Source organism: Arachis stenosperma, chromosome 1, assembly GCF_014773155.1.
Source record: "Arachis stenosperma cultivar V10309 chromosome 1, arast.V10309.gnm1.PFL2, whole genome shotgun sequence".
Lineage (NCBI taxonomy): Eukaryota > Viridiplantae > Streptophyta > Magnoliopsida > Fabales > Fabaceae > Arachis > Arachis stenosperma.
In genome coordinates, this window is record NC_080377.1 from 85,048,232 (window position 1) to 85,075,218 (window position 26,987).

The 26,987-nt window shown below is 38.9% G+C and overlaps 1 protein-coding gene across 1 annotated transcript; it reads right to left on the reverse strand.

Moving 5' to 3' along the window:
* Positions 1–5,276: 5,276 nt before the first annotated feature.
* On the reverse strand, positions 5,277–21,024 carry LOC130946546 (expansin-A18-like). The gene is made up of 3 exons (XM_057875325.1): positions 20,853–21,024; positions 9,435–9,750; positions 5,277–5,589 (listed from the first exon to the last, which is right to left on the reverse strand). Exons 1-3 carry the CDS (start codon positions 21,022–21,024, stop codon positions 5,277–5,279), a joined length of 801 nt encoding a protein of 266 aa, XP_057731308.1.
* Positions 21,025–26,987: the final 5,963 nt, after the last annotated feature.

A 26,987-nucleotide genomic window follows, 5' to 3' on the forward strand; every position in this document is an offset into this window, starting at 1 on the left:
TGCTTGATTCTATATTTCCATGGTTTAATGTATGCATATACTTATATGATTAAGGCCTTGTTTCACTTAGCTTACATACCCATATGCCCTTACCCTTTCATTATCCTTTGTAAACCAATGTTGAGCCTATTTTACCCCTTTGTTCTTTACTTTAGCTCATCATTAACTCTAAGCGAAAAACAATAATGTCCTTAATTTGAATCCTTGGTTAGCTTAGACTAGTGAAATTGCTCATGAATTAAGTTTGGGAAAAGTGGGTTTGGAAACGTTTGGTTTGGAAATTGAGTATGTTAGACTTTGTGTGAAAATGTGAAAAATGTTAAGAACATGTTTATGCATTCAATACCTTAATCATATGCATTGAAAAAGGAAAGAAAAAAATAGATTAAGAAAAGAAAAATAGAAAAAGAAAAGAAAAAGAGCAAAAAAATAAAAAAATAAAAAAGGGACAAAATGCCCCAAAGTAAATGGTGATAGCAATGCATATGTACTGTACTCAAAAATTGGGATGCATGAATATGTGCAAAACATAGTTAATGGGCAGTTAGATCTTGCATTGTAATTACATGGATTGTCTTAAGTTAGGTGGGAAGTTTAGGCTAATTAAGGATTCAGATTTTAGTCTACTTGACCAAATACAATCCTACCTTGATCCTAACCCTATTACAACCCTCAAAAGACCTCTGGATATGTGTATTTGTACATTAAATTTATGTTGATTGGTAGAAGAAGAGCAAGTCTTAGAAAGCAAGGTTAGTAGAGAATTGAGAGAATCAAACCTCAAACACCTGAGCGATTAGAGTGTATACACTTCCAGTGAGGGTTCGATGTTCGATTCCTTGTTCCTGGCTTTCATGAGCTATCTTCTTCTTGCAAGTTTACTTGAACCTTATTTTATGATTTGAATTAGTGATATCCAATTCATATTTCTTCTTGAAGGATTTGTTTACTTTTAACCAAGTAGGTAAAAGTATTTTGCATGTAGTTGCATTCATATATAGGTTGCATTTCATAAGTCTTACTTTCCCCCATTCATTCTTTTTGTCTCCTTGAGCTTAGCATGAGGAGATATCTGAAGTGATGAAAGCTGGTTTGAGAGGCTATATTAAAGGCATATCAACACATAACAAGGGAGACATCTTAGAATAGAAAAAACACATTAGGAGTAGTGTATAGTAGTTTTAGGTTTTCTCTCTGAATTTTATACTTCAAGTTTGATTTTGGATTATTCTAGCAACTTTTATTGTAAGTATTCCTTTAATTGTCTCTTTTAATACATTGCTTGTTCTATATTTTCTTTCATTTTTATCTGGTGGATGAAATTGTGATCACATCAATGTAGTATTCTTTGTTGTTGTGTGGAATCATTATTATGGCACCTATGTGTGGACACAACTCCGTTCAACTAACCAGCAAGTGTACTGGGTCGTCCAAGTAATACCTTACGTGAGTAAGGTCGATCCCACAGAGATTGTTGGTATGAAATAAGCTATGGTCACCTTGTAAATCTCAGTTAGGCAGATTAAATGGTTATGGATTTCAAAAATTAATAATAAATAGAAAATAAAAAAGGGGATAGAGATACTTATGTAAATCAATAGTGGGAATTTCAGATAGGCGTGTGGAGATGCTAGAATCCTTTCGAATCTCCACTTTCTTACTACTTTCATCCAATCCTTCTTACTCCTTTCCATGGCAAGCTGTATGTAGGGCATCACCATCATCAATGGCTACTTTTCATCCTCTCGGGAAAATGGTCCAAATGCTCTGTCACAGCACGGCTAATCAGCTGTTGGTTCTCGATCATGTTGGAATAGGATCCATTGATCCTTTTGCGTTTGTCATCACGCCCAGCAATCGCGAGTTTGAAGCCTGTCACAGTCATTCAATACCGGAATCATACTCGGAATACCACAGACAAGGTTAGACTTTCCGGATTCCCGGAATCCTACTCGGAATACCACAGACAAGGTTAGACTTTCCGGATTCCCGGAATCCTACTCGGAATACCACAGACAAGGTTAGACTTTCCGGATCCCCATGAATGCCGCCATCTATCTAGCTTATACCACGAAGATTCTGTTGGGGAATCTAAGAGATATGCGCCCGGCCTAAGGTAGAACAGAAGTGGTTGTCAGTCACGCGCGTTCATAGGTGAGAATGATGATGAGTGTCACGGATCATCACATTCATCAAAGTTTTGTGCAACGTATATCTTGGAATAAGAATAAAAGAGAATTGAATAGAAAGTAATAGTAATTGTATTGAAACTTGAGGTACAGCAGAGCTCCACACCCTTAATCTATGGTGTGCAGAAACTCCACCGTTGAAAATACATAAGTGAAAGGTTCAGGCATGGCCGAATGGCCAGCCCCCTAGAACGTGATCAATAGCCTCCTAAGATGAAGAATAAAACAAAACTGAGACCAAAGATGAAACGTGGTCAAAAGACGTCTAATACAATAGTTAAATGTCCTATATATACTAGACTAGCTACTAGGGTTTACATGAGTAAGTAATTGATGCATAAATCCACTTCCGGGGCCCACTTGGTGTATGTTTGGGCTGAGCTTGATCTATCCACGAGCTGAGGCATCTTTTGGAGTTGAACTCCAAGTTATAACGTGTTTTGGGCGTTCAACTCCGGATCATGACGTGTTTTTGGCGTTTATTAACTCCAGACAGCAGCATGTACTTGGCGTTCAACGCCAATTTACGTCGCCAATTTCCGAATAAAGTATGGACTATTATATATTGATGGAAAGCTCTGGATGTCTAATTTCCAACGCCGTTGAGAGCGCGCCATTTGGAGTTCTGTAGCTCCAGAAAATCCATTTCGAGTGCAGGGAGGTCAGATTCCAACAGCATCAACAGTCCTTTTGTCAGCCTTTTTCAGAGTTTTGCTCAAGTCCCTCAATTTCAGCCAGAAATTACCTGAAATTATAGAAAAATACACAAACTCATAGTAAAGTCCAGAAATGTGAATTTATCATAAAAACTAATGAAAACATCCCTAAAAGTAGCTTGAACTTACTAAAAACTACCTAAAAACAATGCCAAAAAGCGTATAAATTATCCGCTCATCATTATCTCTTTTGTCAATTTATATAATCTTGTAATTTTGATTTCTAGTTTTTTAATTTGATGTTTGATGGCTCTTTTATGTTTGTTTTCATTGCTTTTATTAAGTTTAATCATTTATGGTTCATAGCTTTTACCATTTTCCTAATTTTGCCATGTTTTATGTTTATGCATACTAGGTGTTTGATGAAATGCCAATCTTAATTTTGGGATAGATTTCCACCCCTTGACTTGGGAAAAATGAGTTTATGGATTACTAGAGTCATAATGTCCAACATTTAGTCGTAATTCTTGGGGAGTTAATTGACTCTTGTTTCCATTAAAGCTAGCCTTTTATCAATTAATTTGGTAAGTTGGCTAGGACTTATGGATTAAGGTCAATTATGCTTGCTTAACTTTCTCCTCGATGATTGGGGTTGACTAGGCAAGACTAACTCATGATAATTATTATAGTTGTGGTTATGGCAAGGAAGGGATTCCATAACTCATCCCAAGTCAAAGTTTCTTTTATGTCTTAAACCACTTTGTCATTTACTTTATAGCTTTACTTGTTTATATTACATACATAGTTCTTTAGTTCTTTCATTAGTTTATTAATTGAAATTTTGTCTTGTTTTTTTATCTCTTTATTGCTTGCTTCATCATAAAAATCCCCTTGCTTTCTCACAACCAAGATTGTACACTCGTTGGCATTAGTTCCTAGGGAGAACGACTCGAGGTTGATGTACTCTCGATTTTGGTTTATTTTGATTTGAATTGGATTATTTGATTTGGAAGTTAATTATTGGTCTAGACTATACTTTCAACGAATGAAATTCTACTTTGTGAAAATTTAGATCGACGATAAACTCTCAACATCACAATCCATATTACACAATCTTCTGTTAAGTCTTTCCACCAATTTTTTACATTTCTAAGTGAATGGCCAACCTGAGTAGCCCAAATCTAGGAGACCATTTTGAGAGACACAATCTTAAAAATCTTTGTAAGCACCATTTTTATTATTTCCTACACCTCCTCTCCTTTCGTAATCATGGAGTGTTGCATTAAAATCACCTAACAAGCACCAAAGGAGATTGATATTGAAACTCAAAGAGCATATATCGTTCCAAAGATTTTTACGAAACACCTTTTGCGGGTTTCCATAAACTACTGAAAACAGCCAAAATTTTAAAAGATTATCAGTGAGTTTCATATGGACAATTTGATGGTTGCACATTAACACTTCAACCTTTCAAACTGCCTTATCCCACAAACACCAAATACCCCTGGACTGGCCCTACCTTCTTCAATAAAGCTTCCGTCAAAGTCAATTTTCTAGCTTTTAAATCAATATCAGAATGATGTACTATAAGGAGTGAAAATAGCCCCCATAGTCTAACTAAAAAATTCTACTTAAAAATAGAATTTACTATAAATAGAATAATAGAATAATAATAATAAAATTTAAGAAATCATGAATTCAGTAATTGGTATTTTTTTAAAATTTTATTAATGAAACTATCTTCTTTTATCTTTATTCTTTAATTCTTTTTTAATTTTCTTTTTTTTTTTGTTTCTCTCTAATACTATTAATTCTTTCCTATTTTAAATTCTTTTTTCTTGACATGTGCCTATGAAAAAAAGGTAAAAATAAAAAATTATGATAGCAAATAACCGTGGATTGGAGCTGGGCTAATTTTTTTTGACATAGAAAAAAATAATGTGTAATCCAGTATCATAGTTAATTGGTGTGTTTTTTCTTGATATAAATTTAAAATTTTTTATTTTATTTTAAATAATAAATTGGACTCTCAGATTTAAAAAATCAGAGTGTGAGATTTTTATATTGCACAAATCGAAGGATGAGATGAATTTTTTTTTCGCTTTCAAATAAATCAAAAAATCCAATTTGTATGTTTAAAATTTTTTTCAATACTAAAATATGTATTTTTTTTAAATTTAAAAAATATAAATTTGATCCTTAGATTTGTGGTATTAAAAAATTAAAAATTATAAACCTGACTTTTAAATGTATGGTATTTACACAAAAAAATATACGTTAATTCTCCACATTATTAAAAAATATTACTAAAATATCAATAATAAAAATAAAAAGTGTCGGAGGTGATCACCATACAATATATATATATAAGTGAATGTAAAAAGCTAATAATGATGAGAAGAAGAGGAGGAGGAATAATGGATTGTAAATTTCAATGGAAGTTGAGATTGGTGGAATAAGTGAGTCCAACGGCCCAATTAGAAGGAGCAACATTCCAAGCAATGATGGTCTGTCTGGTAGTTAAAGAAGTAATCTTGAAGGATAGAGGTTGAGAAGAGAGTGAAGCAAATGCTTGGTAAGAAGCACCCCAATTGTGGGTCATAGCGATCCACCCTGTTGTGCTTCCTTTGACCCACATGCTGCTTATGTCTCCACCACCTCCCACATTCATCACATACACCAATACCCAGTACCCATTTCCTTGCATTGCGAATCGAAGCCCCCCACTCCTTTCGCATGCAACTCTATATAAAATACATTTTAAAATGTAAAATATATTAAAAGAGTTATTTTAATATAATTATGTTATAATAATTATAAAATTTTAAAAAAAGTTTAAAATTAAAATAATATTTTTAATATTAAACAACACTTTTTAATAATATTATTTAAAAAAATATTATCAAAATATAAAAAAATATAACTTTAAATTTAACAGTATTATTATAATTATTATATATAATCATATTAAAATCTATCATATTAAAAATTATTTAAACAATATATATAAATATATTATGGCTGATTTAATAATTTATTCTGTGTGTACATACAAATGTTACGATGCAATTGATGAGTAGTAGGCAATTAAAAAAAAGGCAATTAAGATATAAATGGGATTTTATAGTTGCTTGTATAACTGTCTATTTAAGTTATTGTTGTGGCAATATTATTGTATTGTATTGTAATTTGTAAGAGGTTTTCATCATTCTAATTATTAAGAAAAGTGATTTCTATTGACCTTTTTAGTTTTTACTATTAAGTATTAAATAAGTTGTGTGATCTACATCAGAGATATCTTATTCAAGAATAAAAAAGAATCCATGATGAGACATTTATCAGATTATATATGAGATTTCTTGATGTTGTTATTAGAAAAACGACACTTTCTTATTTCACTTATTAGATATATGTATCATATATGTGTAAGATTTCTGTGTGAATAGTATCTCAAAATTAAATCTTACCTTTACTAATACTAATACAGTAATACCTATATATGGGAAACGGATAAGAGCAGAGAATTAATGTAACTATTTTTATTTTGGTGACCACTCAGATAAAGATATTTATTTTATTTTTTGTTAAAAATATTTTTATGTTGTGTTTTAATTAGTTTTTGTATAATTTATTCGGTATTTTTTATCATATATTATTAAATTTCTCAAAAAATTTTCTTTCCAAAAACAATAAAAAACATTTAATTTAGACTAAAACCAAAAAAATAATAAATTAACTATTAAATTTTTTTAAAAAAATTATTTATATAAAAAAATATATTACATTCATCAAAATATATATATATATATATATATATATATATAAAACAAGCTCTTAAAATTTTTACAAATAAAAAAATAATTAATTTATATTTATACAATATATAAAGTAATAATTATATTATTATTATATTATAGATTAAAATTTACTAATTTAAATTTTATTTTTATTTTTAATATAAACATTAGAAATAAATAGTTTTTTTTTCTAACAAGAGATAGTGTAACAAAATATATATAATATTAATTAGTTTTTAAAAAATTCTGAAAAAATAGTTTTTTTCTAATAAAGTGTTATTAGAAAATTAACATTATAAAAGCTAATTTCAACTAATATGATATAATAGGTTATTAAGTATATTTAATACAAAACACATTGAATATAAATTTTTATTGAGTTTAAATTTTAAATAATTTTTAATTGAATTTCAAATATTTTTATTTTAAAGAGTTATAATATTTTAACATCATCTTTTTCGTATCTTTAAATTGAATCTTTGATTTTTTAAATTATAAACCTTATTTATAATTAAGAGTAATGTTTTAACACTACCAATTAGTCACACATATAAAAATACCAGAATAATTCTATTGTTATAATTATAATCTAACTTTATAAGTAATACAATACAACTAAACTATATATAAGTAATATAAGTAAATTTTATCTACATCTATAGTCACATTTCATAAATAATATAATCAAATTATATTTATGTTTATAATTAAAATATGAATAAAAATGAAAAAAATTATCATGATGGTTAATTTTTTTCGTTCATAATTTTTTTATTATTTTTTATTGTGAAAAGTTTAATTATTTTAATAATTAATTATCTTTTAAAAAAATAATTGAATAACACAAAAAAATCTTATTAAGAGTAATTTATTTATATATGATTAAAAAATAATTGAATAATTATATACGGTAAAAAATTAATATTATTAAAAAATAAAATTAAAATTTATTTTAAAATTAAAAATAAAGTTTATTTAAAAATAAAATTATAAATCATGCTTTTTTATTTTTCCTTTTTTTTTCTAATAATAATTTTTCTTGTATTTAGTACTTTTTTTTTTGGCACATCCTCTTAGTTAAAAATATAATCATTATAATTTTTTAGTTATTATCGTTAGGGGTGTTTACAGATAGGATATGATTGAAATTTCGATCCAATCCGCACTAAACTCATTAGATCAAATTCGATATTCGCACTTTTTATGTTTGGATCAAATATCAAATAAATTCATAAAATAAAAAATATTAAAAAATTTTATTTTTATAAAAAAAGTCAATATTTTTTTATTTACTTTTTTAAATATATTTACTTCTATCTGATTAGAGTGTGAATCCGATTTGATCCAATCCGATCATCTTACAAATCATATCATATCCATAAATTACAGATCAAATACGGATAAATACTGTAGATTTATGGATATGATCTAATCTATGAATACTTCTAACTACTACTATAAGTTCATTGTTTTGTTGCAAAAGAATTAATAATATTAACAACTACTACTGTATGAATACTAATTTTTTAAGAACTAATTAATATTATATATATTTTGTTACACTACATTTAGTTATAAAAAGTTTATTTATTTCTAATGTTTATATTAAAAATGAAAAAAAAATTTAAATTAGTGAATTTTAATCTATAATATAATAATAATATAGTAATTATTTTATATATTCTATGAATATAAATTAATTATTTTTTTATTTGAAAAAATTTAAGAAGCTTGAACTTGTTTTATATATATATATATATATATATATATATATATATATATATATATATATGAATGTGTTATATTTTTTTATATAAATAATTAAAAAAAATCTAATAGTTAATCTATTATTTTTTTGGTTTTAGTCCAAATTAAATATTTTTTATTGTTTTTGAAAAGAAAATCTTTTGAAGAATTTAATAATATGTGATGAAAAATACCAAATAAATTATAAAAAAACTAATTAAAATACAACATAAAAACATCTTTAATAAAAAATAAAATAGACATCTTTATCTGAGTGGTCACTTTTTATTTTAAGAGAAAAAAGATGTATAAAAAAGAGTTGTGAAATAAAAAATCTGTGTGGACATCATTTCCAAATTAAGAATTTCTATTTCTAGCACGAGGCAGATTGCGATCTCCATGCCATGGAAAAAAAATGTGCAGGAGACAATGTCCATTTTATTTTTTTATATATTCTATATAAGGCTAAATAATTGAAGCTCATTTGTCTAACACGTAATAATCTCCTCAATTAAATACACAACTCACTCTTAAACATACAAAAATAAACGAAAAACGAATAATATCCGGAATCAACCTCTAAAAATTTAGTCAAAATATTTTAATTTTCAACAAATTTTAATCATCAAATCAGTTTTCATACTTTCATTTATTTAGATAAATAAATTTTTACATAAGATTATTTGTTTATATAAGGAAAATTGATTTAAGAATTTTAAAAAGTTTAAAAATTTTTAAGAATTGTTATATTTTTATAAAATAAAAAAATTATCTGACTTTTTACTAAAATTTGATATGAGGATTGACATGTTTAATAAAATAAAAAGGTAAAATTTATTTTGTAATTAAAATTTTTTTTGAAGATTAAATTATTGGACTAAAAATTTTTTAGAATTGATTTAGAATATTACACAGTAAAAAACAAAAAACACAGACTAGGAGACAACTATAATTGTTTCTAAGCTTAAAAATGCTTAAGAAAATGAGAAAATTAAGTTTTTATTCTTTTTTGGTTTACTGGATTAAATAAACCATTAATTGACTACCTGCGGTAGAGAACAGGGACAATGCCAGCAGTCCACTGTGCAATTTTCATGAAAGCGGGCTTGGACATATCAAAATGGGCCCTTGGTGGGTTACACCAACCGCCATTATCAGAAGGCTCGGCCCAATTAGGAGGACAAAGATTTGTGGCGGTTACAGTGGTGTAGGGCACATTGGCATTACATGCACTCGATTGGTAGCACTTTATCTGATAACAAGTCCCACATGCATATCCATTGTTGAACAACGTTGAGCTCAATGCTGCTGTGTCTGTTCCATAACCGTTCGAAAACAAGTTTCCATACCCACAAGCTCCTCCTTTATTCACAGCAAAGATGATGTCATGTTAGCGTGCAAAGTCACATTGTTGGTTTTATTAGTAACATCTATTTTTTACTTGTTAAATATTGTGGAGTAAATTTAGCACCACAAAAAAAAATTATCAAAATCTATTTTTTCATATTGTTACGGTCCGGCCCAAAGTCAGCACGGGTCGACCCGACCCAAGCGATACCCGACCCGGACACGCGCCCTCCAACCGACCCGGACACGCGTCCTGTGCGGCTCACACACGGCTGCAGGACAGCGTCCTTGGGAATATGGGCCTGTCCTATAAGGGGCCCACTACTGACATATATATAAGGGGAAGATTGGCTCTTCCCCCGGGGTACGTCATACTCTCTCCCCTATCATTCTGCTCGCCTGCACATTGCTGACTTGAGCGTCGGAGTGTCTTTGCAGGTGGCACCCCCCCTCAACATCTCTCCACGACCAAGTGCTCCAGTGCTCGGCTACTCGACAACTCGCGAAGCGGTGCGGCCCAAACCAAGGCGTCCTTCCCCCTACATCTAACCACCCGACCTGTTCGGAACCCGACTTCTGTACATTGGCGCCGTCTGTGGGGACGTCTACATGGAAGTCGCACTGGGTCCCGGCGACCACGCTCGGGCAGCCGGAGCGGAAGGGGCAGCCTCCGTCGTCTCGCAAGGGGGGCGGCGGAGGTCCCCCCATCGACACACGAGGACACGACCATTCGGAGGAACAAGCGGCGATAGCGCCATAATAATGCAAGAGCTACGCCACAGAGTTCAGAACCTAGAACGGCAGCTTGCCGACCGGGAGCGGGAGGGACGGTCTTCCGACCCGAGCTACACCCCGTCTCCCGGGAGCGAGGAGGAAGACTCCCACCGAAGTCGCCCGGGGACGGAAGCGGAGAGCTCGCGGGAGGAGTCACCCGTAAGGAGGAGACGAAATGACACGATCATCTACTCCCGCGGCAGACCGACCCATCGAGCGACAGGAGGTCGGGAAGACGGAAGAACACGACAACCTGTCATAATGGGCGTCACCCCGTTCCACCGATCTATCCTCGAGGTCCGGCTGCCGAAACACTTCGACAAGCCAACGGACATGAGGTACGACGGAACTCAAGATCCTCTAGAACACCTCACGGCCTTTGAGGCCAGGATGAATCTAGAAGGGGTGGGGGACGAAGTGAGATGCCGCGCCTTCCCGGTAACCCTAGCAGGACCTGCGATCAGATGGTTTAACGGCCTCCCTCAAGGTTCCATCTACAATTTCTCAGACATCAGCCGCGCCTTCCTCGCTCAATTTACAACGCGAATAGCAAAAGCCAAGCATCCTATCAACCTCCTCGGGATAACCCAGAGACAGGGAGAGCCGACCAGGAGGTACTTAGATCGGTTCAACGACGAATGCTTGGAAATCGACGGCTTAACCGACTCGGTGGCCAGTCTCTGCCTGACGAACGGCCTCCTCAACGAGAACTTTCGAAAACACCTTACTACGAAGCCGGTTTGGACGATGCATGAAATCCAAACGGTGGCCAAAGAGTACATAAACGACGAGGAAGTCAGCCGAGTCGTGGCTGCCAATAAGCGGCAGTCCGGTTACGGCCAGGCTCGTCAGTCCGGTGGCGACGGGGAAAGAGCAAAAGAAAGGGCTAGGGAGGAGGCATCAAACAAAGCACCTAGGCCGTTCCCTCGAGTCGGGAAGTTTACTAACTACACTCCACTCACCCTCCCCATCGTGGAAGTCTATCAACAAATAGCTGAAAAGGGAATTCTTCCGAAGCCCCGACCACTCAAGGACCGCACGGGTGAAAACAAGAACCTTTATTGCGATTACCATAAGGGATATGGCCATCAAACACAGGACTGTTTCGACCTGAAGGATGCATTAGAACAAGCAATAAGGGAAGGAAAGCTAGCAGCGTTCTCCCATCTCATCAGGGAGCCGAGAAGGCGTTATCGTGATCAAGACGAGGAAGGCAAGACACGCTCGACCAAGCAGCGACAGGAGCCCGAAGACAGAGACCACGGCCTCACTGTAATAAACGTGGTAACGGCAAAAAACACTGCGCCAAAGTCCCGGTCGGCGCACAAGAAAGACGCCAAGGTTCTGGCAATCTCATCCCCACCGATGCAGAGTACCAAAAAACCTCCGACCATTTCTTTTGGCCCAGAAGACCAATGGTTCAGCGACGTCCCGGAAAACCCTCCCATGGTCATAACGGCCAGAGTGGGAACCGGCCTCGTCAAACGGATCCTTGTCGACACAGGAGCTGATTCAAACATCATGTTCCGCAACGTGTTCGACGCATTGGGGCTAAAGGATGCCAACCTGATGACTCACCAGCACGGGGTTATCGGGTTAGGCGACCACTTCATCAAACCAGACGGAGTCATTTCCCTACCGATCTCGGTGGGACAGGTGCAAGGCCGAAGATCGGCGATGGCCGAGTTCGTAATCCTACGAGACTCCACAGCTTACAACATCATCTTGGGAAGAAAAACAATCAATGATGTTGAAGCCATAATCAGTACCAAGCTGCTAGTTATGAAGTTTGTCACCGATGATGGATCCATAGGGACCATAAGAGGAGACATTGAGACGGCGGTGGCTTGTGACAACGCCAGCCTTTCCCTCAGAAAGAAGTCCAAGGAAGCATCTGGCGTATTCCTAGCCGACCTTGACGCCAGAGTAGAGGACAAGCCGAGGCCGGAACCAGAAGGGGACCTGGAGAAATTTAGCATCGGTGACGAAGGGGAAAAGTTCACGTTCGTTAACAAGAACCTCCCACATGAGCTGAAGGAACCTTTGATGGAAATGATAAGGGCCAACAGGGACTTGTTCGCATGGACACCAGCCGACATGCCGGGCATAGATCCACAAATCATCTTGCATCACCTAGCCGTCAAGCCGGAAGCACGCCCAGTGGCTCAGCGGAGGAGAAAAATGTCGGCGGAAAGAGCAGAGGAGGTAGCCAAGCAGACGGCCGGCCTCCTAGAAGCAGGCTTCATACGGGAAGTAGACTACTCGACGTGGCTCTCAAATGTGGTCCTGGTGAAAAAACACAATGGCAGGTGGAGAATGTGCGTGGACTACTCTGACCTTAACAAAGCATGCCCCAAAGATTGCTTCCCCCTCCCCAACATAGACGCACTCGTCGACGCCGCGGCAGGATACCGGTATCTGAGTTTCATGGACGCCTACTCCGGTTACAATCAGATACCGATGCACCGACCAGACGAAGACAAAACGGCGTTCATAACGCCAGGGGGAACTTTCTGCTATAAGGTAATGCCATTCGGCTTGAAAAATGCGGGGGCGACATATCAAAGGCTGATGAACAGGATATTCCACGACCTCATAGGAAAAACGGTTGAGGTCTACGTGGACGACATCCTGGCAAAAACAACACGACCTGACGACCTCCTAAATGACCTGGCAAGAGTATTTGCGTCCCTCCGTCAACACGGTATGAGGCTGAACCCCCTCAAGTGCGCCTTCGCCATGGAAGCCGGTAAATTCCTGGGATTTATGATAACTCAGAGAGGGGTAGAAGCTAACCCGGAGAAATGTCAGGCAATACTCCAGATGAAGAGCCCGGGCTGTATCAAGGACGTCCAGAGGTTGGCAGGTCGATTGACCTCACTTTCCCGGTTTCTCGGAGCTTCGGCGACAAAGGCCCTGCCCTTTTTTAACCTCATGAAGAAAGGGATGGCGTTTGAATGGACACCCGCATGCGAAGAAGCCTTTCAACACTTCAAGGAAATCCTGGCGGCACCTCCCGTTCTCGGGAAACCAAGGGACGGAGAACCGCTGTACCTATACCTCGCCATAACAAATGAAGCCCTGGCCGCAGTTCTAGTACGAGAAGACGGGAAGGCTCAACAGCCAGTCTATTTCATAAGCAGGGCCTTGCAAGGGGCAGAGTTAAGGTATAGCAGGTTGGAAAAGCTAGCCTTAGCACTCCTAACTTCCTCGAGAAAGCTAAAACAGTACTTCCAAAGTCACCAAGTTGTCGTTAGAACGGACCAAGGGATCCGGCAAGTTCTCCAGAAACCCGACCTGGCGGGAAGAATGATGACTTGGTCCATCGAACTCTCTCAATATGACATACGGTATGAGCCCCGGCAAGCCATCAAGGCGCAGGCCATGGTGGATTTTTTGGTTGAAGTAACAGGAGACCCAGGAGAAGACATGGGTACACGGTGGAAGCTCCACGTGGACGGAGCCTCCAACCAGACCTACGGAGGAGCCGGGATCATCCTGGAGAGCCCCATCGGGGTTGTATACGAACAATCGGTTAGATTCGAGTTTCCCATCTCGAACAACCAAGCAGAATACGAAGCCCTCATAGGAGGCTTGACCCTAGCGGCAGAGGTCGGAGCAAGAAGGCTGGAAGTATGCAGCGATTCCCAAGTCGTCACTTCCCAAGTAAACGGCAGCTACCAAGCCAAGGACCCCTTGTTACAGAAGTACTTGGAAAAGGTTAAAAGCTTGAGCCAGATGTTTGAAGAAGTCACGGTCCAACACGTACCCAGAGAAAGGAACACACGGGCAGACCTTCTATCAAAATTGGCCAGCACAAAGCCAGGGGAGGGAAACCGGTCTCTCATCCAAGGCATGACGAGAGAACCAGCAATCGCACTACACATGACAACCCTAAGTCCTTCATGGCTAGACCCCATCGCCAACTTCCTAGAACACGGCCAAGCCCCTAGTGATGGAAAGGATGCGGCGAAGTTAAGGAGAGAAGCGGCCAAATACGCCGTCATCCAAGGACAGCTGTTCAGAAAAGGGCTCAGCCAACCCCTGCTAAAGTGCCTGCACCCCGACCAGACGGACTACGTCCTCAGGGAAGTCCACGAGGGCTGCTGTGGGCATCACATCGGAGGCAAAGCCCTAGCAAGGAAACTAATCCGAGCGGGATACTACTGGCTGTCGATGATGGCAGATTCCAAAGAGTTTGTCAAAAAGTGCGTAAAGTGCCAACAGAACGCCAACTTTGCCAGAGCGCCGGCCTCCGAGTTAAGCTTGCTAACGACCTCCCGGCCATTCGCCCAATGGGGAATCGACCTCTTGGGACCCTTCCCGGTCGGACCTGGGCAGGTCAAATATCTCATAGTGGCAATTGATTACTACACCAAATGGATAGAAGCCGAACCACTGGCTAGCATATCCTCGGCCAGTTGCAGAAAATTCATGTGGAGGCAGGTAATAACACGATTCGGGATACCAGAAGTCGTCATCTCGGACAATGGCACGCAGTTTACTGACAAGAAGTTCACAGAATTTCTCAGCGGCCTGGGTATAAGGCAAAGGTTCTCTTCGGTAGAACACCCTCAGACGAACGGACAAGTGGAGTCCGCCAACAAGGTTATCCTTTCAGGGTTGAAAAAGAGGCTGGACAATAAGAAGGGTGCTTGGGCCGACGAGCTAGCGTCGGTCCTCTGGTCTTACCGAACAACCGAGCAGTCCTCCACCAAGGAAACTCCTTTCCGATTAACGTACGGGGGTGGATGCGGTAATACCCGTAGAGATCGGTGAACCGAGTCCGCGATTGCTTTTGAAAGGAGTGGAGGAAACTGTAGAAAAGGACCTGATAGATGAAGCCCGGGAAATGGCCCATTTGACGGAAACGGCGCTTAAACAAAGAATAGCTCTGCGATACAACACCAAAGTGCTCAAGAGGGAATTTGAGCCTGACGACCTCGTCCTAAGGCGGAATGATATCGGCCCACCGACCCCCGGAGAGGGCAAGCTAGCGGCAAACTGGGAAGGTCCCTACAGAGTCAAAAAGGTGATGGGAAAAGGAGCCTTTAAGTTAGAAAGGCTCGATGGCAAGGAGGTCCCGAGGACATGGAACGCGGACAACCTTAGAAGATTCTACTCCTAGCTAAGTAGTCAATTTGTCAGTTATAGTAACTTTTAAGTCCTTCGTGTGGTTACCGAATAAGATATACTTGTGCAAATTCTCCACCCTATTTTGTCTCCGTTTTTCAGATAAACCATCTCGTCGCGACTAACGACGACACCCGACCCGGGACTGATCACCCCGGAGGTCATCAACTACCGTTGTAATGAATAATCACACGAGAGGCCACGGGCCGCCAGTATAAACGACTATAAACCAAAAACGGTTAATAGAAACGATAACGCAATCAGACGAGTAAGAAAAACGTTATCGCGACAAAACGAGCAAGCGACCAAAAAGTCATTCTTCACAAGCCAAAATAAAAGCGGCTAAAATTAAATTGTTCATAAGCCAAAACGGCCGAAATCAAGACTGTTTACAAGCCAAAACAAAACGGCTAAACGAAAAACAAGGAAATAAAGAGTTCATTTCTTAGGGACATCGACAACTTGGCCATCCTTAATAATCTTAAAAACACCGATTGCCGACGTGTCGAACTCAGGGGCAACGATTTTAATTTGAGCTTTCAGGGCTTCCTCAGTGCCCAAAATCGCGCCTTTGCCCTGTTTGACGACGTCTTTGTACTTAGCCTTCCATGTTGCCAGTTCAGCCTCCACTGCCTGCTTCTCCTTCTCGACTTCGGCCGCGCGCTTCTGCGCCGCGCCGACCTGCTTCTCCAAAGCCATCTCACGCTCGACCAAACGTTCAACCGTCGCATCCGACTCTTTCTGTTTCTTCTCGGCAGCTGTTGCCTTTTGTTCGGCGGCGGTAGCTTTCTGCTCGGCAGTGGTGGCTTTCTTCTCGGCGGCATCCAATTTCTCTGAAGATTGAGTCAGCTGCTCCCGAAGGGTCTCAACTTCGCTTTTTAGCTCATTATTGGCCTTCCCAGCGGAATCCAACCTCCGTCGGAGAGACTCCATCCCGGACAGCTCGAACTCGGCCTTCCGGGCTATGACCGCACCGCACAGGAGAGTGCGGTACATCCACCTCGCCTGCCCGGCAAGGGATGACTCATGGAAATGCTCCTCGGTACCGGGGATCAGCTGGGTGTCAATGAAATTTCCGGAGTCGAAATTCCTTTCCATCACGGTAAGGACGCCCTCAGGGCTAGACGACGCCGTGGAGGCTTTCTTTCTCTTTCTCTTCAGGCTCGGGACCTCCACCACCCCCTCCTCATCGTCCGGATTGGGCACCGAACCCCCAGCCCCGATCACCTCACGGATAGGAGAAGCATCGACCGCCTTGTCACCTTCGGTTGCGGCGCCTTGAGCCGATGTGCCGATCCCTTCGGTAGCGGCCCTCTGCTCGGGAGCATCCTGGCCCTCCGGAGGAGCATCAGGCCCCTCGGGAGCAGGCTGCTCGTCACCCTCCTCGTCATCACCACCGGCAAGAAAGGTTTGAAACAAGTCGGCAAGGCCCGTCACCGACGCAGACATATCCACTACAGGAAAATAAAGAAGGTCGGTTAGTCGTCACACAATATCAATTAAAGAAAAAAAAAAGACAAAGGGCAAAGTGGAAAGCTTCTCACAAATATAATTACGACCGGACTCCCGGTCACCCATGAGGAGATGGTGATTTACTGGGTTCTTCCCAAAAACTGCCATCAACACCTCGGCAATCTGCTTATCCACTTTCGACATACTCCTATAAGCTACCTTAATAAAAGAATTGGACCCTGCCCCGAAACTCCAATAAGTCGGGATGAGCCGTACCCCCTCCAAAGACAACCAAAAGGGATGACGACCTTTGGCAGGGCGGACCTTAAAATACTTGTCCTTAAACCCGTGGTAGGAATCTTCGAACAAACCGAAAATCTTCCGACCCTGGGCAGCTCGGAAGGACATAAACCCCTTTTTGTGCTTCCCCTCCTTGGAAGGGTTTGTGAGGGTGAAGAAGAAGAGGAAGACATCCACGGACACCGGCAGTTCGAGATATTCGCAAACCATCTCGAAACAGCGGATCGAGGCCCAACTGTTCGGATGCAACTGCGACGGTGACACGGAGATCCGATTTAAAAGCGCCATTTGAAAGGCTGAAAACGGAATACGAACCCCGACTTGAGTGAACATGGCTTTGTAGAACCAAATCCAGTCGGCGACCTGGCGGGGTTGGAAGTTGATTTCGTACAATCGCTCGTGAGGAGCCGGGACGAAAACGTCGTAATTGGCCTCCTCGTCAGTCCCACCGCACAAGTACCCAGCTTGTCGGAACTCGGTGAGCTCCTCCTCGCCCATCTGATTGGGCGAATCCCTTATATCGGAGACGACCCAAGCATATTGATCGTACGCCGCAGGGTTAACGGATGCCCGGGAGATCGTGCGAGCCATACCTACATGGGGGGACCATCCAGTTAGTCTAAGAGATCGGTTGCTCAGGCCGAACACAAACACCACCCCCCACGACTTCCCGACTAAGGCCAATCAAGACTAAATGGCGAAAAGGACGAGGAAAAGCCTACCCTGGAATGGTACTTCCCCCCCTAACACGTCTACTCGCGACTAAAAGGCTATACAATAACATCAAAGAACCAAGCAACAAGCACACAAAATTAATGCATAAAAAGGGGAAAAATTCGAAAGTTACCTGAATTGATGAAAAGAGGATGAAATTGCGAGTCTGGGAAAAAAGCAAGAAGGACGAACAGAGGCACCACAGCAACGCCTTGAAATCTTGCAGCAGGGAGGAAGAAAGGAAAAAATGGGGAGTGTGAAAAGGTGTAAAAGCACCGAAACCAACCGTTTAAAAACTGCTCCCAAAGCGCGAAACGCCTGGGGCAGAAGGGTCTTTTCGAACGGGGTTTTTCACCCCATTATGAGCATTCAATGCTCGGCGCAGAAAACGAAGCGATGAAACGGTTGCTTAAGCAACCAAGAGACGCGCGTTAGGGGCACACCCTTCCCACGAGCGGCCGGCCAGACGAGATGCGACACGACACGCCATTGGTAGCTCCCACGACTACCATTGGCGCGTGGGGGCACTGTTACGGTCCGGCCCAAAGTCAGCACGGGTCGACCCGACCCAAGCGATACCCGACCCGGACACGCGCCCTCCAACCGACCCGGACACGCGTCCTGTGCGGCTCACACACGGCTGCAGGACAGCGTCCTTGGGAATATGGGCCTGTCCTATAAGGGGCCCACTACTGACATATATATAAGGGGAAGATTGGCTCTTCCCCCGGGGTACGTCATACTCTCTCCCCTATCATTCTGCTCGCCTGCACATTGCTGACTTGAGCGTCGGAGTGTCTTTGCAGGTGGCACCCCCCCTCAACATCTCTCCACGACCAAGTGCTCCAGTGCTCGGCTACTCGACAACTCGCGAAGCGGTGCGGCCCAAGCCAAGGCGTCCTTCCCCCTACATCTAACCACCCGACCTGTTCGGAACCCGACTTCTGTACACATATATTTCTAATTTTACAACTAAAATATCCTATATATAATTCTTCTATTACAATTAAAATTAATTTTTTTTATAAAATTAAAGAGTTTTCTCTTCCTCTCTTTTTCTCTATCTTTCTCATTCTTTCACTCATTTTATCTCTCTTACATATTTTCATCAATGACTAATTACAAATTTAACAATAAAAATATACAACATAATAATCTCTAATTGAATTTAAATTAACTTAAAATTAAAATTTAAATATTAAAACTATAATATAACTATATTATATATTATATGTATATATTACTAACTAATTTAAAAACCAAACTATGTCACATGACACTCTCTTATTAAAATTAAGAAGAAATATTTTCCTCCTAAATTAGTAAATCTCCTTATTATATTCTCTTATCTACATCTGTCTTTTTTTATTTCTCTCAATCCTTTCCACTCTATATATAATTTATAATTTATATTTTATATTAATAATTTGACAAATAAAAATATGTCACTAGATATTTTTTCATTACAATTAAAATAATTTTTTTTATCCAAAATTAACAAACCCTCTCTCTCATTCTTCTTCTTTATTTTTCTCTCTTTTTTCTCGTTTTCTATTTTTCTGTTTTACAAAAAATAAAATTAACAACATAATACAATTTAAATAAAAAATATTATTATATGCATATTTTTTATTTAGTTTTAAATTTTTAATGCTTATTTTTATAATCTATATTTTCACTTATCTTTCATCAAATATTTATTACATATAATTTAGAGAGAATATATATTAATATTGTGGTTAAAACTTAAAATCAAAATTCAATTGTTTTTAAAAGAATAATTTTGAGTTAATTTTATAACTATCAATATAAAATTTTTTTATACTAATATCTAATTATATTTTTATATACATAGAGAAAAAAATATTATTTTTAAATAGTAAGCATAAAAATTAATTATTTCTATTTGTAAATCAGATTTAACACTTAATCAAATATAAAAATATACACATTAAATTTTTTTAAATATTAGATAATGAATGTTAAAATTAATTATTACTAAAAGATTAAACTCTTTCACTTGACGAAAATAATAACTAAAAAGCTTATTATTTGATTTTTTTAATCTATAAAGACTCTGATTTTCTTAATCAGTGAGAATTTTTATTTTCTACGACCTTTTTATAAAAGTAGTTTAATTATATAAATCTTTTGTACCAAACATAATCTATAATGTCAAAAAAAAATTTTACAATTTATATTCCTGTAATATTATTACGAGTAAAAATACTAGTTAAACATCTAATAATAAAGGAATAGATCTAAAACTGATATGCAATGAGTATAATGAGCAAGTTGTGGAGATCATTAATTTTAACAAAACTCGTCATGTTCCATAAAGGGAAGGGTAAACCAAAAAAGTAGGCAAATAGAAGAAAACTAGATACACCTAAACACTCTCTCTGACTTAAACTTTGGAGTGTACTTAGAGATGTCCTCTTGACTTGGTGTGTGATTAAACGAAAAGCGAGTTTCTCAAGCTCTCGTTAGCTCGGATACTCAGCAAATCCTCCCAACAATATTCTAAAAATACAATTTGATAATCACAACGTAGCCATCTATTTATATATATGCTAGGACTTATGTTTTGGTTCTTAAAGAATGTTATCCCTTATTACCAGAGTACCGAGTGTCATATATCCAAATCTTAATGTTAATAAGATTAATTACCGTATTTTTTGTTTTAAAAAGGCTTAATGTTTCCTAATATAACAGAAAATTAATAGAAGTGGTTTTCTACGTACCCATGGTGGCAGAAGCAGACTCATCACCATAAAATGTGGCATGTGCAAGAGCCCAATCACTAGGTCTAAATATGCCCGTTGCTAATGCTGCATTTCCAATGGTTGTGAACATGCATGTTAATGTAACCAACAAAAAGCTACTAAAGCTACAATATTGAAGAATTGAAGCCATTATTCCTATGTTTGAATCCCTACTAATCTGGCTATGCAGCTTAATTAGCTTAGTTTATTAGGAGAAGGAAATAGAATACATTGCTCTTAGTTTACATTAATTCTTTTCCTTTTATATATACAATACACAATACGGTACTGTACATACAATTGTAGCGGCACCTAACACGTTGCCAATTGAAATAAATAGTCTTCGTGATCACCACGAAGATAGTAAGTCGTACTAGTGTTTCTAATCGGTCAAAGTAAATAGTCTTTTTGTTGACTCTGTACGCATTGTTAGCCAATGATGAGATGTACTGAGTGAAAGACCGTAAAACAATGATCCATGAAAACTAAGGCAAGCTGATTTTCTGAATTTAGTGAAAGGGAAAACGTGCATACATGTTTCCTATGTCTTCTTGTTACTGAATTTCATGTTAATTAATTTCTTCATTCGTGAAAAAAGTTGTTCAATTTGATTAAAGTTTCAAGAGCTGATCGAATAAGCATACCTGTTGTGTTAGGTTATTCATAAAGTCCACACACTTCCGACTAGAACCTTGTTTCGGCCCAGCCAAAAAATGGCCGGGGTCCATATTGTGGGCTACCGACCCAACAGGTCCTTGACCCGTACACGCAAGGGTAACCTGTGCGTCACTCTACCTCTTGAGAAAGACCTGAATAGTTGGTAGAAGTTTTTCAGGTGACCGGGTCCAAGTCAGAGGACCCATCCGAATACAAGGTATAAATGGGTTGATTTTTTGGTTGAAGTGACTGGAGATGTTTCCAGATATTCGAGCACACAGTGAAAAATTCCATGTTGACGGAGCTTCCAACCAAGAGTTTGGAGGAGTCGAGATCATTTTAAAAATCTCAGAAGGGATAACTTATGAGCAATCCTTTCAAATTTGAATTCTCAGTCTCAAACAACTAAGCCGAATACGAAGCAATGATTGGCGGCTTAACCTTAGCCAAAGAGGTCGGAGTAACAAAGATTGAAATCAACAGCAACTCCCAGGTCGTGACCTTGCAAGTGAATAGGACGTACCAAGCTCGGGACCCACTATTGCAAAACTACTCAGAACGAACGAAGCAGTTGTGAAAGGATTTTGAAGAGGTAGTGGTCTAGCATGTGCCCAGGAAAAGAAATGCCAGAGTGGACCTTGAAGGTTGTGGTAGGCTTAGAGAAGGGGGGTTGAATCTATGCCTTCCTTTTTGTTGCAGTTATTACCCTTTTAAACAAACTTTCAATTCAGGTTCTGTTTGAACACAGCAGCGGAAATTTATGACACAATTTATTTTTGTCTCATGAATATCAGAAAACAGAACTCAACAGAGAAGAGAAAAGCTAACACCAGCATGTATCCTGGTTCGGTTGCCTTGTGCTATGCAACCTACATCCAGTCTCCTCCACAACTATGGAAGAATTTCACTATAGTTAATAGTATTACATACACCAATTTCACTCTCAAGTTCTAACCTAACTTGACATTGGCTATGCTAACACCTAACTATTCATTCTTAGTGCTAACCCAACTAAGAAAGGGATACCAAACAGGTACAAGATACAAGACACTTAATCAACCTAAAGAAATCAGAAAATAACTCTAGGCTTTTCCCTCAAGTGTTTCACTCAGCCTTTTTCCACTCATGGCTTTTACTTGAGTTTTCTCACAATGCCTTTTCTCACAGAAATTAAAGAAAGATAAACATAGAAAAGTACATTACAATCAGTAAAACATGAAGGAGATTGACTTCATCAGCAGCTTCTTTGCTATGTGCATAACCAGATTCGCAAACCTCAGATATAGTTCTTCAGTATTGGCCGAATGCTTCTTTGAAAGTAAGCATTATCCAAGTAGAGGAACTTCAGAACACTGTTCTCACACTCTGGTTTTCTCTCCTTTTCTTCTGAATGAGCAAGAAGTCTTCTTTTATTCTCCTTGCATGTTGTTGGGATATTCTCCCAAGGTCAACACCTTGAGCCTTGAGCTTCACCAACCACAGATTCACTTTTTCTCAATAATCCTCATAATAGAAACTCTTCTTCTGACTTCCTCAACTTGGCAGAAAGCCATAAAATAGCAACCATAGAAATCTTCTCATGGTCAACTTAATCTTAGCCATTGACAAACTACTTGGTCCCCAAGTATCACTTGTGACCGTAGATGTGAAGCAGAATAGGGCAGAGAACACTTTCCCTTGAATGCCATTTTCGGATAGAGCAGAGTTTTGGAAAGAAGAGAAGATGATCTGATGCATGCAAGACGAGATGGATTACCTTTAACCAAAGCTTGATTTGGTTTGGATTTTCTGTTTTAGCTTTCTATGCTTTAAGCTTAACTTTTCTCTCTCTTACTTCTTTGGTTACTAGCTTAGGGAGGAAGCTTTTTCTCTTTCTCTTTCTTACTTTTCTGAAGCCTGAGACAAAGGTTGGAAGGAACATGGTTCAGGAATTCTACTCAAATCTGTGGCTGACAGATAAGCAGAGAATGACTGGAACCGCTTACCATACCTATAGAACTATGGTCAGAGGGGAAGTTATATACTTCCATCTGGACAAAATAAGAGAAATCTTCAAGTTGCCTCAACTGCAAGATGATCCTGATTCCTTTAATAGGAGGATGGTGAGAGTAGATAAGGGGTTGGATCAAGTTCTAGAGGACATATGCCTCCCTGGAACTAAGTGGATAACCAATTCAAAGGGTGTCCCAAACCAACTCAAGAGGGGAGACCTCAAGCCAATTGCAAGAGGTTGGCTAGACTTCATTGGGCGCTCCATATTGCCCACTAGCAACCGTTCTGAGGTCACCATCAAGAGGGCAGTGATGATTCATTGCATTATGCTTGGAAAAGAAGTGGAGGTTCATCATATGATTGCCTGTGAGATCTACACAATTGCAAATAGGAATTCCACTGTAACCAAATTGGCTTACCCAAGCTTGATCTCCTTGCTCTGTAAAGAGGCTGGGGTGAAGATAGAAGAAGATGAATTCATACCCATTGAACATCCAATCACCAAGAAGACAATGGAAGGAGCAAGAGAAGCAGGGGCGTGAAATCCAAGAGATGAAGCGCCAAAAGCTCTCCTCTCAAGCTGAGGGAGCATCCACTTCTCAAAATCAAGGTTGTTGAGTCCTAACTCTGTGAAAACCTCTATCATTAGGAGCCTATGTTTTTTTTTCGTTTTCTTTTATTTTCCATTCCTATTTTTATATCTATATTTGAGTCTTGTTTTTTTCATAATTAATAAAATTTATGCCTTAAAGTTATGAATGTCCTATGAATCCATCACCTCTCTTAAAAGAAAAATGCTTTAATTACAAAAGAACAAGAAGTACAGGATTTTGAAATTTATCTTTGAAACTAGTTGAATTAGCTTGATGTGGTGACAATACTTTTTGTTTTCTGAATGAATGCTTGAACAGTGCATATGTCTTTTGAATTTGTTGTTTTAAGAATGTTAAAATTGTTGGCTCTTGAAAGAATGAGGAGAAAGAGAACTGTTATTGAGGATCTGAAAAATCATTAAATTGATTCTTGAAGCAAGAAAGAGCAGTGAAAAAAAAAATTTCAAAAAAAATTTCAAAAAAAAAAAAAATTTTTCGAAAGAAAAAGAGAAGAAAAGAAAAAGAAAAAGAAAGAAATAAAGTTGTGATCCAAGGCAAAAGAGTGTGCTTAAGAACCCTGGACACCTCTAATTGGGGACTTTAGCAAAGCTGAGTCACAATCTAAAAAGGTTCACCCAATTATGTGTCTGTGGCATGTATGTATCCGGTGGTAATACTGGAAGACAGAGTGCTTTGGGCCACAGCCAAGACTCATACACTGGCTATGTTCAAGAATCAATATACTTAACTAGGAGAATCAATAACACTATCTGAGTTCTGAGTTCTTATAGATGCCAATCATTCTGAACTTCAAGGGATAGAGTGAGATGCCAAAACTGTTCGGAGGCAAAAAGCTACTAGTCCCGCTCATCTAATTGGAGCTATGTTTCTTTGATATTTTGGAGTCTATAGTATATTCTCTTCTTTTTATCCTATTTTGATTTTCAGTTGCTTGGGGACAAGCAACAATTTAAGTTTGGTGTTGTGATGAGCGGATAATTTGTACGCTTTTTGGCATTGTTTTTAGTATGTTTTTAGTATCTTTTGGTTAGTTTTTAGTATATTTTTATTAGTTTTTAATTAAAATTCACTTTTCTGGACTTTACTATGAGTTTGTGTATTTTTCTGTGATTTCAGGTATTTTCTGGCTGAAATTGAGGGTCCTGAGCAAAAATCTGATCCAGAGACTGAAAAGGACTGCAGATGCTGTTGGATTCTGACCTCCTTGCACTCGAAGTGGATTTTCTGGAGCTACAGAAGCCCAATTGACGCGCTCTCAACGGAATTGGAAAGTAGACATCCTGGGCTTTCCAGCAATATATAATAGTCCATACTTTGCCCAAGATTTGATGGCCCAAACCGGCGCTCAAAGTCACCTACAGAAATTCCAGCGTTAAACGCCGGAACTGGCATAAAATTTGGAGTTAAACGCCCAAACTGGCATGAAAGCTGGCGTTTAACTCCAGAAAAGGTCTCTACACGAAATTCCTTCATTGCTCAGCCCAAGCACGCACCAAGTGGGCCCGGAAGTGGATTTTTCTGTCATTTACTCATTTCTGTAAACCTTAGGACACTAGTTTACTACTTATAGGATCTTTTGACATTGTATCCGGACCTGATGACCTCATTACATTTCTACACGTTTCTTTCCACAGTATGAGTCTCTAAACCCCATGGTTGGGGGTGAGGAGCTCTGCTGTGTCTTGATGGATTAATGCAATTACTACTGTTTCTTATTCAATCATGCTTGCTTCGATTCTAAGATAATACTTGTTCTTAATCCGGATGAATGTGATGATCCGTGACAATCATCATCATTCTCAACCATGAACATGTGCCTGACAACCACCTCTGTTCTATCTTAGATTGAGTAGTTATCTCTTGGATTCTTTAATCGGAATCTTCGTGGTATAAGCTAGAACTGATGGCGGCATTCAAGAGAATCCGGAAGGTCTAAACCTTGTCTGTGGTATTCTGAGTAGGATGCAATGACTGAATGACTGTGACGTGCTTCAAACTCTAACCTGCTGGGCGTTAGTGACAGACGCAAAAGAGGGATTCTATTCCAGCAGGGGTGGGAACCAAACCGGTGATTGGCCGTACTGTGACAGAGTGCATGAGCATTAGCTTTCACTGCGAGGATGGGAGGTAGCTGCTGACAACAGTGAAACCCTACACAGCTTGCCATGGAAGGAGTCTTGCGTGTTTGATGAAGAAGACAGTAGGAAAGCAGAGATTCAGAAGATGGAGCATCTCCAAGCCTCAACCCACTCTCCATTACTGCAATACAAGTAACCATTTCATGTTCTTTTGCTTTTTACAATCAATCCTGATAATTTTTGATATCCTGACTAAGATCTACAAGATAACCATAGCTTGCTTCAAGCCGACAATCTCCGTGGGATCGACCCTTGCTCACGCAAGGTATTACTTGGACGACCCAGTGCACTTGCTGGTTAGTTGTGCGGAGTTGCAAAAGTGTGATTGCAATTTCGTGCACCACCAAGTCTGGCACAACTCTCGGGTAAAAGTACCGGGGGTGCAGATTGTGCAATCGACGCGCGCACGCACAGTGTGCGTGCGCGTGCATTGCCAATTTAAGATCATGTGCGCGTACGCGCCAAGTGCGCGCACGCGTGCATAGACTTGTGCCTTAGGCCCAATATTCGCACAGTGCAGGCCTAACTCTCGGGTTTTTGGCTGGGGTCGAATTTTTTTGCATCCACGCGTACGCGTACAGTGCGCGTCTGCGTGGATGGTCAAAAAAATGCTCAGGTGCGCGTACGCGTTAGGTGCGCGCACGCGTGGATGGTGTTCTGTTTTTCAAAAATATTTTTTTTTCTAAGTTCTTGCACCAATCCAAGCCTTTCAA